At 36.3% G+C, this 12,297-nt stretch overlaps 1 protein-coding gene across 11 annotated transcripts in view; it reads right to left on the bottom strand.

The window, feature by feature from the left end:
- FER (FER tyrosine kinase) overlaps window positions 1-12,297 on the bottom strand; it is a 198,267-nt gene that overhangs the window by 90,689 nt on the left and 95,281 nt on the right. The window contains exon 15 of one of the 11 annotated variants that reach the window (XR_010827976.1): window positions 4,903-4,993. The exons of 9 other annotated variants lie outside the window; for them this stretch is intronic. Coding sequence is in view for 1 of the 2 variants with exons in the window: in XM_066989036.1 (XP_066845137.1) it covers window positions 12,084-12,191 (108 nt within the window). In the remaining variant the exon portion in view is untranslated. Of the gene's footprint in view, window positions 1-4,902; window positions 4,994-5,031; window positions 12,192-12,297 lie in introns of those variants that run through there. One more of the 11 variants, XM_066989036.1, reaches the window with a different exon arrangement.

Here is a 12,297-nt window from a genome sequence, read left to right as displayed (position 1 = left end):
GTTAGTAAGTTTCATGGTTCCATTTATGATGGTAAGTTTCATGCCTTGAATAATCAGCAAGGAATCAGTTGCACATCATTCCTTTCTTCAGGAGAGATGCAGGTGTTGGAGCTGTGCGCTAGGCCACTGAGGCCACAGTAAGAACAGCTGATAGTCTCTGTACAAGATGAAATCTCATACTTCCTGTTCTGAACTATGCAACTGAAATGTTATTAGTATTACCCTAATTTCTGCCAAATAAGTAAGCTCAAATCTGAGATGAGGTCTTCCTCCTACCTATCTTCTTTTATTAACAGAAAATAGATCAAAGAAAACATGAATTATTATGACAGGAAGAAGTTAGTAACAAATTAGTTATATCAAATTATAACAGCTTTCAATAAAATGGAAAACAAAACCCAGACTGAGTATTTACTGTTTAAGTTCCCCTAACATTTTTCTACAAATTGTTGGTAACAATTTCAAACATGAAAAAGTGTAACATGGTGCTTTTTCAAATTAACAGCTAGCAGTGAGGCAATTAAGTACTCAACATTTTAGAAACAGACATTTTGGGAACTAGATATAAATTTAAAAGCAACAGCTTAAGCACTTGTTTGGTTTTTTTTTTAGAAAAAACAAAACTTAGCATTTCAACAAGAGACAGAAAAGGGGGAAAAGAAAATGCCACCTATTTTTGTATTCTATTTCAGAGTACCATCAGAGAAAAGCAAGATTCTTACCTAGCAGACTACAAAGCAAGATTTGTAACAGGGAAGAGTGAGTGAATTCTGATTAGGTTCTCTCACAGGATGAACACATTCGAAGAATTCTGTTTTATCATCAATGTTATTTACTTATCTCATGTACTTTGTATCAGTATTTCCCCTTGCTAGTTCAGATCATATTGAAATCATAAACCTAGATACTGTCATACTAACAAAAACACCGTGTGCCGCAAAATTTGCCACTGCTTTTTATCTTAACAGTAAATGCAACAAAAGCAAAAAAAGGCTGAAAATCTCTGGAAATTGGAAAGTGCAGTTGATTTAGGGGAAAAAAAAAAGCACTAATTAAAATTAATTTTTTAAAACACTGAGAAGACTCAACCAAAAACAAAACATTGTTTTATGAGAACTGAAAACATGGGACTTCCAACCTAGGAATGTATCTTAACTGAGCATGGGGCATTTATCAGAAGCCTCAATCTCCTCTACCCCACCTCCACTAATTCTTTAATAACGTTCTTCTAGAAAAACATAAAATAGAGGAATATTGCTCATGAGCACAGTGCATAAACGTGCATTATGCCTGTTTTTTCATATTGCAAGCAGAAAATATGGGTTCAGAAAAATATTTTGAAGGAGTATTTCCACTCCTTCTTCCAACTGGGATAGAAGATATCGGTAGTAAGAATTACTGCAGCTACGAGCAATTTTTCCACAGCAATAAAAATGAAAAGTTAATCTTTCACCTTTAGTAGTAATGTTAATTAGAATAAAGTTCTTAACAGCTAAGAAAGTCATCATCGCAGACCATTTTTCATGACGCAGGTATTCAAATATCACTTCTCAAAACTTGCTGAAGCAGATACAAAAAAGAAAGCCAGTAACAGTTGTGTACGGGTGAATCGGGCCTACCATGTGGAAATGAGAAATGATCTTAGAATTACGATTTGCTGCACCACCAGTGGCAGTAGATCTGATGTGTATACCAATTTCATGATTCACAAACTATGTGTTTCAAGTCCTTCAGATTAAGTACAGAAATACAGGTAGCTAGCGGAAAAGATTTTTCATTAAGAGCAAGTGAGTTTTACAAGAGGGGTTTTGAAAACCCCACTGACAACTGCTTTAAAACTGTTTCAGAATAAAGATTCATGACCTGTAAAAATTGTTACAGAAGCTGTTTAGCATTATCTATGCAAAATATGAACTTTTTTCCACGGAGATAAACCTATTTCATCTGACTTGATAGTGCCATTAAAACCTTCGCTATGAAGTTCAACTTTTTTAGTAAACCAAATCTTGAACAGCCATAAACCAACAAGATAGAACTAAGATTTGTAAAAGCTACTATGCAGCATACAAAACATAGAAGTGACCTCAAATTAACCGCACAGTTTTTCCTTGAGCCTTCTTTCTTGAAGAATAGACACAATGACTGCAGAGATCAATATGGAAAAAAAATACTTTTTTTGAAAGAATATTCAATATTTCCCAAAGATTATGTTCTCTTCTTCATCAAATGACTGGAAAGATGCTGAGAGTATTTCAGGAAAAGTACAGGAAATAAGGAAAAATAAAGGAAAAAAAAAAGCTGAGAAGAAGTAAGTAATAAATAGAATGTGAAATCCAAAAGCGTAGAAAAAAAAAAAAAGCAAAGTTTATTTAAATATCATTGTATTTAAAACACATTAAGGAAACTTAGAGCACTTATTTCAACTCAATATAATAGCTTTGGCTCCTACACTGAAGAACTCAAAATCACATATTTACCAAATACATGCAGGCAGATATTATCTGCCCTTTATGGGTATGCCTTCCAAAACAGGACCATTCCTCAGTGAACTCAAATGAACTCACACTCAAATAAAAAGAAACTGTGATTGCACAGTTTTTCATTTAAACATTTTGTATGATTGAAAAGAGAGGAATGTAAAAACTGAGTCATTTTATGCATACAAGCAAAAATACACTCCAATTGTTAAACTAGGCTAAAATATTTCCACATACACACAAACACACATACTTTTACTTCTTTGCCTCCTCCCCACACCCACCTCCCATGAAAATTGCATGAACTTTTCATAGTTCATGCACTTTTTTTCATAGGATTGGTAGACTACAGATGCGTATAAAAATGTCCAAGAGAGTCTCCTTGAACTATGTAAAGTACTTAGCGATATATTTGGTTCCATCCTCACTTAACTTCAAACTTCATCTGTTTCCAGTTAGATGGTTTCTTTTCCCCATGAGATAAAACATTTCACTTATTCTGGCAACATCCACACACTAAGGTATACTCCCTGCTAGACTGAACCTTTAAATATCCAACAATCCTTCCAGAATAATTTCTAAATTGTAGTGGTTAGTATGCACTCTGGTATACCTACAAAAGAGCTTCAGGTCCCCATTAGAGCTTCTGCCAAATTCCGATTTTGTTCAGACAAAAGCTTAACATTCTCCAACCTATCCCTTCCTAGCCACATATGCTCCTCTTTCATTGGCTTTCATAATCTTTAGGTAACGCGTTAAGATTATTAAAATGCAAAAAAATGGACCTGGCAAAATTTCAAATAAACAGGTATATTAATTTGCAATTGGGAAAGAGCAGGAAAAAGGCAAAGCCACAAAGAAAGAAAAAAGGAGCAAGATCACCTTCCTATCACACACACATATACACCTTTTTGGCAGCAACAAGTTGTTCACTTTACTCAGCTGCAACATGAAACTGCAGCCTTAATTCATATGACTTTTCCAGTGTTAATATTAGTAAATTCTGCCTGCATTCCAAGACAGATACATGATAGCTTTGAACCCAAAGTCAAGCAACATTACAGAAATGTCAATAGTTTAACTAAAGCATGTTGCATTTTTATCAGGTAGGTATTGTTCTCTAACAAGATATTGCTAGCTTCTTGCATACCATTAATTCTAGCATATTCATACCATACTCATTATAGTTGTGATAACAATAAATTTTTGTGCTTCTAGAGATTTTTGTTGTATGATTCCTTAAGTATTTTATGTAAATATGCTTCAATATAATGTAGGTAGGAATCCAGCTCAAGGAACTCTTCTATCAGAAATGACCGGCCCAATGCCACATGGCAACGCGCACTAGACGGGTCTTTAACTCACTCTCTTGAACTTTAACTTCTGTTCTTTAACTACAAAGTATGTATTTCAATTCATATTATCTGTCTTTTCTTAATAAAATAAATAAGACAAATACACACCCACAACTAACATATAAAGGAATCAATCTGTTCTTTGAAGTTTTGTTTGAAAATGAAGCCCTTAACCAGATGGATCATTAAAAATGAATACAAAATTACAGCTGTGACAGGTCAATACAGAACCAATTGTTTTTATGATCATTTTTGCAGTTACACAAGCCTATTTTATGTCTAGAATAGTACAAGACAGAACCCACTGCTCCTCTTTGACACTCAGCATTAGCTTGACCTACTTGCACTCAACATTTTTAACATAAAATTAGGCTGCCTTTACAGAAACAAATAGACTTGTATGGTACACACAGACAAAACATCCTTTCCAATCTTCACGTACACTGCTAAATATATCTTGATTGCCACAATGCTTATTTTATTAGTAAGCATTGTAAGTGTTTATTTTTGGTGGTTTGCACATGATGTAATTTACTAGTTATCTATTTTAAGCATAGTGAAAAACCTAAGTGTTAAGGCTATTGCCCTTCTACACACAGTCACACACACAGAGAAGTGTAAACTACATATTCATGAAGTTTCCTTTCATGCATGTGAATAAAGATGACAGTCTGCATGTCATATATAAAGGTATATATATTTACACCTCTTTAAATATGAAGGTATATATTTGCCAGCAACACTAGTAGTGTTAGTTTAGTGTAGGTGCACTAAAGCTTGCAGCTACAGAAAGAAGAGCCACCTATTCTTTAATAATCTCTACCCAGAAAATCCACAAGAAAAGAAAGTTTGCTGTGATGTCATAGTTTTCCATGCAAGTTTCTTGTAAAGGACTTTGATGGGAATCCATGAACCACATGCACCATTCCTGCCATTCCATATGAACACATGCATTGGCTTCAAATCACTGCAGGATTTTTCCTGTTAGAATGGTTTTCCTGAGAGGAAGCATACTTGCTTTATCACAATTTGTTTGCAATACATATATTGCAACTGCTGGTCAAACTTACATTTAGCATTTTAGTTTGCAAGCCAAGCCAATATCATTATCTTCTTCTTCCAATATATGCAGGTGCAAACGTCAGGTGCTTTTGAGATAACCTGTGAAGACACATGCATGCAAACCACTACAAATTCAATAGGAGATACCTACTGTAACAGACAAATGATTTGCTGAAATCACATGAAGCTTCACACATAGAAATCTATAAACTCATGTAGGCAGGTTGTAAGCATTTAAGACCAAAATTATTCAATTTTAATGTCAATCTAAGCACTCATTTATTGTAGGAAACGATTTTAACAGCTCTCGTGAAAAAGCACTCTTCGTCTGACCAGATAGAAAAAAAAACAAGGACACTTGCTTAAGAACCTGGCAGATTTTGGTATTACACACATGGTAGCTATCCCAACATTTTTACTTACTGATTAAATCCTGTAACAAATTACATTCCCAATTTGCAATAACAAACCCCAAACCATAAAACTCCATCTAAAATTTGTAGCTAAACTACTTTTTTTCTTTATTAAATACCTACACAATGTCTAATACCAAGATGACATCATCTCTTCCAGAAAAAGACATCAGAAAAACAAATGACAAAATAGCCTGAAAAAAATGGAATCAGAAGTCACGTTATATTCCTTTCTACAGCCTTGCCAACAATCCTGTATTCCTCCTGGTATATTCTGGTCATATTATAAAAGGAAAACAAAATCAAAATTCTAGTTTGCATAATATGCATGTCTTCAACTGATTCATGGAAAGAAGTTGTCCCTATTAATGAATTTTTCATTATCATAATGCAAAAAATTTCTTGGCCATCCTTTTGATCTTCCAAATTAAAAGCTGTTTTGGAACTCTAAGGAATAATGTCCCTTCTTTCTCCCACAGTGTGGTCAAAGTAGACCTTATGCTGCAAGTCACCTATGCTAAAATATGTATAAACTACTTTTCTGTGGAGAGAGGGAAAATGCTGTATGGATTTCTGCTGTAGTATCATTGTAAAATAAGCGATGGTCAATCCCATGATTATTTTAAAATCTACAACAGATTTGGCTTTTAAGTCACTGATAAACAATACTGTCCCTGGTTTCTCTCCACATCATTTCACTCCTTTTTAACATCTTGTTTCACTTAAACCGGTGAAGGCAATCACAAGCTTCTTCATAGTACCTCACTGTACAGAACTTTAATACTACAAACCCTATCTAAGAGCACACACTCATACTCTTGTTCTTAATCCATGCTGGTTTTTGAGCCTTTCACAGCCTACAAAAGTATTGTAAACTCAAAAAATTACTTGTATTAAAGTCACACTGACGGCACTAGCAAAACCAACATGAAGAATACAATTAGAGGCCTACAAGAAGCTTGCAAGTCACGAAAATAGCTAATACAATACTTAAGTTACAAATCTGTGGAAAGAGTCAGAACCCATAAAAAAATCAGGATATTACTTAAGCAAAAAAGTAATTTCATTATTGCAATCCTACCCAATTCTAATCAAATTTTAATATTGCGCTCTATCAATGATTGATTATAAAGCTTCTGATGAAGACTTTCAAAAGTCACAATGTAAAGCCCCCATTTTTAAAAGTGTTCCACAAAGGTCTGACTTTCACTCAGAATACCATGGAGTGCAGTCAGTCCTCTGATTTTCACATGCATATAGAAAATGTAGAAATAGAAACTGGTAAATCCAAATAACCTTCGCTGATGAATGCTTTCATTTAAGTAACTTATCCTCCTAGTTTCCAGTTTTCATCAAAAAAACCCTACTCAAAAATCTTCCATGGAATACATTTTTCACTCCTAACATTTTTTTTTTCTTATGTAGTGGGTTTACATGGCAAGGTTTTGGTAGCAGAGGCCTGCAGGGGTGGCTTCTGTGAGAAGAGCCCAGAAGCTGCCTCATATTGGATAAGGGCCAGTTTCAGCTGGCTCCAAAGGGACCTGCTGCTGGCCAGAGTCAAGCCAGTGGGCGACGCTAGGTGGGCCTCTGAGAGAGCAAATTTAAGAAAGGGGGAAAACAAACAAACAAACAAAACACCGCAACTGTTGCACAACAGCAGCTTGGAGAGAGGAGCGAGAAAATGAGAGAGAAGCAGCCCTGCAGCCCCCCAGGTGAGTGCAGCAGGAGGGCAGGAGGTGCTCCAGGGAGGCAGCAGCAGTTCCCCTGTGGCCTGTGCAGGGAGAGGCCCCTGGTGGAGCAGGCTGTCCCCCTGCAGCCCGTGGGTCCCACATGGAGCAGATCTCCACGCTGCAGCCCCCCCGTGGAGGAGCCCCCGGTGGAGCAGGGGGATGTGGCCTGGAGGAGGCTGCGGCCCATGGAGAGCCCCCGCAGGAGCAGGCCCGGGGCCGGAGCTGCAGCCCGTGGAGAGGAGCCCACGCAGGAGCAGGGGGTCTGGGGGGAGCTGCCGCCCACCCGGGGGGGACCCCTGCTGGAGCAGCTTGCTCCTGGGGGATGGATGGACTCCGTGGTATGGAGCCATGTGGCAGCAGTTCTTGAAGAGCTACTGCCTGTGGGCAGCCCCCCCAGGCTCAGTTCGGGAAGGACGGCACCCCGTGGGAGGGACCCCACGTGGAGCAGGGGCAGACAGCGACCGAGGAGTGGTGGAGACGAAGTGCTATAGACCGACTGCAGCCCCCATTCCCCCATTACCCTGCCACTGCTCGGAGGGAGGAGGTGGAAGAGGGTGGATGGGGGAAGGTGCTTTTAGTTTGTTTTTTTTTGGGGGTGGTTGTTTCTCACTGCTCTAGCTTGTTAATAATAGGTAATAAATTTCATTAATCTCTCTATGCTGAGACTGTTTTCCCTGTGACAATACCTGTAGAGTGATCTCCCTGTCCTTATCTCAGCCCTTGAGCCCTTTCCATCATATCTTCTCTCCCTTTCCTTTTGAGCAGTTGTGGTAAAGCTCGGCTGCCCATCTGAGTAAAACCATTTTAGTAAGAATGGCTTATTTCCATCTCCTTCATAACTTTTAGTTCTTTTACTACTTTCAAAATGTTTTATTTTCTGTTTTCAGTTGTGTTTGAGAACTGCTTTTGTTCAATTTGTAGCTCATACAGCACTCCTTTTTTATGTGAATATACAAAACTAGGAGTGCACATGCAGCCAGGGTGCCCATTTAATATTTCTAGGACAGATTTTTTTTCTTAAAAGAGATTGTTCAAAAATGACATTTTGTTTGCTAAAATGGAAGTCATATACTTGATAAAAACACACTTTTTGTTCCAGGTTTGAACATGAATGCTTACACCCTTTAATAATGTTATCTTCCACTTTCGTTCTAAAACTTATAATGGAAAGATTTACCATAAAGATAAGGTGGAACCAGAAATGCCACCAACATGCAGAAAAGCTACAGAAGTCTTTGATCACAAAATATCTGGATATAAAACAATCTTTGTTACTCTTTGTTTAGGCAGTCTAATGTGCCTCTGCTATTACAACATTTTAAAAATCTTATTGGAAAGAAAAAGTTCCTCTAACTTTTTAAAGTTTTCAAGGTACCTGAAATTATACTTAAATTTGGTTTACTAGCTTGTTTGCACAAAGAGAAAATCACTCCCCTTTTTCCCATTCTCATTAGGATGCAATACTTTCAGAAGTACAAGCCACCATTATGGAAGATGTGTTCCTTTTATTACCTGTCAGAACTATTGCAGTCCTTGTTAAAACCTTTAAAATGAAATCCTGTAACACCTCTAAATTCTAAGGAAATAGGAACATAATTCAAAAGCATCTCTAATACTAATATATGAAATTTATCAAATATCAATAGCTGCAGACTATTCTTCAGATTCCAGAATTAAACTAAAGTACCTGCTCACAATCTGCCTAAATTCTCCTATTACACTAAAAAAAAAAAAATAAAATAATCCTGTCATATGAATCACAAGCCTTCTCCATGATCATCATAATAGTGAAGAACTGGCAAAAAATTCATTTCATGCTTATGCAACAAATACAATATTTTTCTATAACGTTATGTACTATAAATCCCCACTTCTCATTGTGTATTTAATTTCCTTAAGAAAATAAAAGATATATTTTAACATTTAAAAGTGCATATAATTATACATTAAGACATTAATTATATTCATGAGAATTACAGCTCTGGGCCAAAACTCAGCCCACACAGACCATGACCACATGGTCCTTCTTGGCATTTCTAAAAGCCTGGCCAGGTGTGTGGGTACCATCCAGATAATTCACACTGTGATCCTCTTTGGAGCTACAAACCTAGACTACACAAAATTGTGATAGCTGAACCGTACGCTTCTCTGGCCTGCTTCTTTCAGCTGAGAGTTCTGCTCCTAAAGAGGTGTCCTCAGGTCAAGCAAATACAAGATGATCTTCCCAACAGGCAACGCCAATTATAGCAATTGTTTTCCTCTTCACCAACTTAATTTTTTCATGTCACAAGATCAGAATTCCTAATTGAGTGTCAGCACTACTTTGGGATAAACCTAAAAATCTTCTTATTGAGTCTCTGCTTCTCTTCTGCCTTCCTCGGCAGGCCTAAGAAGACTTGCCTGAAAATGAGACTAGTCAGCGAACTTCTTGAATTCTTCCAGCTCAGCCTTGCTGGCCTGAGAAACATGAGCTGCCAGCAACATGAGCATGCATGTTGTCTGCAACAATGAACATGCTTTTGAAAATAAAGCAAAACCAATGAACAACTAGGGAAGCCAAAAATCAGGAAAATAGCTTATGGTCAGCTTTGTATGAGTGTTATGTGTACGTCAACTATGCTAAAGGAGTCAATATTCTGAAAGTACTAAGAGCTGAAATATGGAACAAGTAACTTGTTTATACTTTCAGTCTTTGAAAGCTGAGCTCAAAGACTTTTAAATATGAATACAGATTAATACAGCTTAAACTGGTTCAGTGACTGAACAATTAGGGTCATGTCAGATTTTTATGAGTGCATTTCCATGAAAAGAATCTCACTACCTTTGTCTTCTCACTCAAATTTGTATTTCTTCATAATTTCTTTTCACAGGTCTAACAATCACATCTTGCAACCGATCATCAAATCCACACAGAATGCTCATGTCACTTGCAAACTTGTTCATCATTTGAACCACTACCAAATATGTTTTGTTTTGTTTTTTTAACTTCTTTATTTATTTTACTCAATTTACTCATTTTACTTAGTGGGTTCATCATTCTCCAACATTAAAAAAATGTTTGAATCCATAACACAGGCTTGTTTGTCACATCAAAATAGATCCAGACTGAAAGTCACTGGCAAAGAATGCACAGTCCAACTCATCTGACAAAGTAGCTTATTTTTTTTCATGAGCTCGGAATTTTAATTCACTGCAGAAGGTCCAAAGACTATGACTATATTGGCACTAGTGAAATAGCAGCAGATTTGAAACAGTTGGTGCAGAGTACCTTAAACATACACACAGGAGGGCAAAGGAGTATTTCTGACTAGATCTCCTCTGACTATGAAGACTGTATTTCAATCAGCAGTTGTGCATCTTCCTATTTTGTTTCTGTTTAATGCTTGAATCCTCAGGGATTGCTCAACGATGGAAGCAGTGTCCTAAGTGGCAATGGGCAGATTTGCTTCAGAAGTGCATTTCTGATCCAAGTTAAAATGTTAATGCAGTTATATCCACATAAAACTGGTACTTCTTATTTCCTTGATGATTTTATTTTCTGTTCCTCAAACTGAGCACATCCACAACTTAATACAGATTTCTTAAGCATACAGAATGTATTTCAGGAAATTTAAATACCTCAAAAACATGAGGTCAAAGACGGTAGAAAGTTAAAACACATTGTGTATACCTAAAAAAGCTTTTCTACTAATAAAGTCCTTAGGCACGCATTGAGGTTACTCTGAGGCTTTTCATACCAGTCATTTCATCAATAATAAATTGAAGAATGTAATGTGCATTTTTTCTAAAAGGTTATAAATAAATATAAATGAGACTTCTCCATTAAAAAAAAAATCACTTGCGGATATCTTTTTAATGACCTTAGTTTTTCTAATTTAAATTCAATTATTATGTATCATTAGAATTCCAAGCAGGCAGATTTGGTCTACATGAAGGGTGGATGTGGGACAGGCCTTTTGTGGCTCAATTAAGAGTGTTCCTTTCAAGGACAACATCACAGAAGGTGAACACTAATTTTGCTAATATGGTAAAGGAGGATAAATGACTCTAGGAAGGAAGGAAAGGAAAAACAAACTACATAGCATAATTGTTTTTCTGTGAAGTTCTGTGTCATATTTAACTTTCACTTTCTAAACAGGTTATAATAGGAACAGCAATTTGCCCAAAAAGATTAAAGATTGCATGAAACGTCAAAGACTACTTTGCAGCTGTAAGAAGGAAAACAGGAAAAACAGTCTCTGCAGATGTCAAACAAATTTTAAGGAAAAGATCAAAGATACTCTGCTATTAGCACATGGTGCAGAAAATACCCCCAACCCTAGATGTCAGAGCACATATGCCATTTCTGAAAATAACAAAATATCCCCACTTCTCCATACAAAAGCCAGAGCTCGATGCCAATTAAAAAGGAAAGCTCATAATACTCTTTTTCTTAATTCTGAAGTACTTTTCTACAACAAATAACTTTGATGAGATGGGAGAACTAAAATCATCATAAAATCACAGCTAAGACAAAAAGATACAGCAAAACACAACAGTTTAAATTGTCTAGCTAACACCTCTGTCAATACTTTCTTACTTGGTTCAAATTGTTGGCTGTGAAGCACAAAGTGCATTATACAGTTCTCAGTTACAGTTTTAGTAGCTATCAGATCATATTTCATAAATTCTTGAAAGCCTATATAAAATATGCAATACATAAATTCATAAACATACACATACATATATGTATGTGTATATATATACACAATAAAGTTTCCTGTCACCAAATACTCTTTTTAGCACTGTCAGTATGACCATGACAATCTTTTCCGTTACTTCTCATAACCTATCAGTATGAAAGCTGAAGAATTTATGAACCCTATATGAAATATACCCACATACTAAAGACTGAAATACAGTAGCACAAAGTATGTAATTTCACCAAAAAAAATGCAGCCTGAGTGATACAATTTTATGAACAGATGCTGCTTATTTGCAGCACTTTGGAAACCCGAGTTAGTAAAAGTACTTTTTCCACTCCAAGTCCTATCACCTACAAACTGCTCATAAAACTAGCATCCTCCTAGAAGAAATTCTTGTATTTTCTCTTGTTTTATTTAATACTAAAACTAACTCAGATGAACAAATCTGGAGGGCCACCTCATGTTTCCCCTGAAAACAGACAAAAGAAAAAACAACTTTGCAGTCATTGACAGTATTAGAGACAGAGAGAGAAAATAATAATAATAATAATAACAACAACAACAATAATAATAAT

Source organism: Anser cygnoides, chromosome Z (assembly GCF_040182565.1).
Source record: "Anser cygnoides isolate HZ-2024a breed goose chromosome Z, Taihu_goose_T2T_genome, whole genome shotgun sequence".
Classification (NCBI taxonomy): Eukaryota; Metazoa; Chordata; class Aves; order Anseriformes; family Anatidae; genus Anser; species Anser cygnoides.
This window is presented reverse-complemented; position numbering and strand designations above follow the sequence as displayed.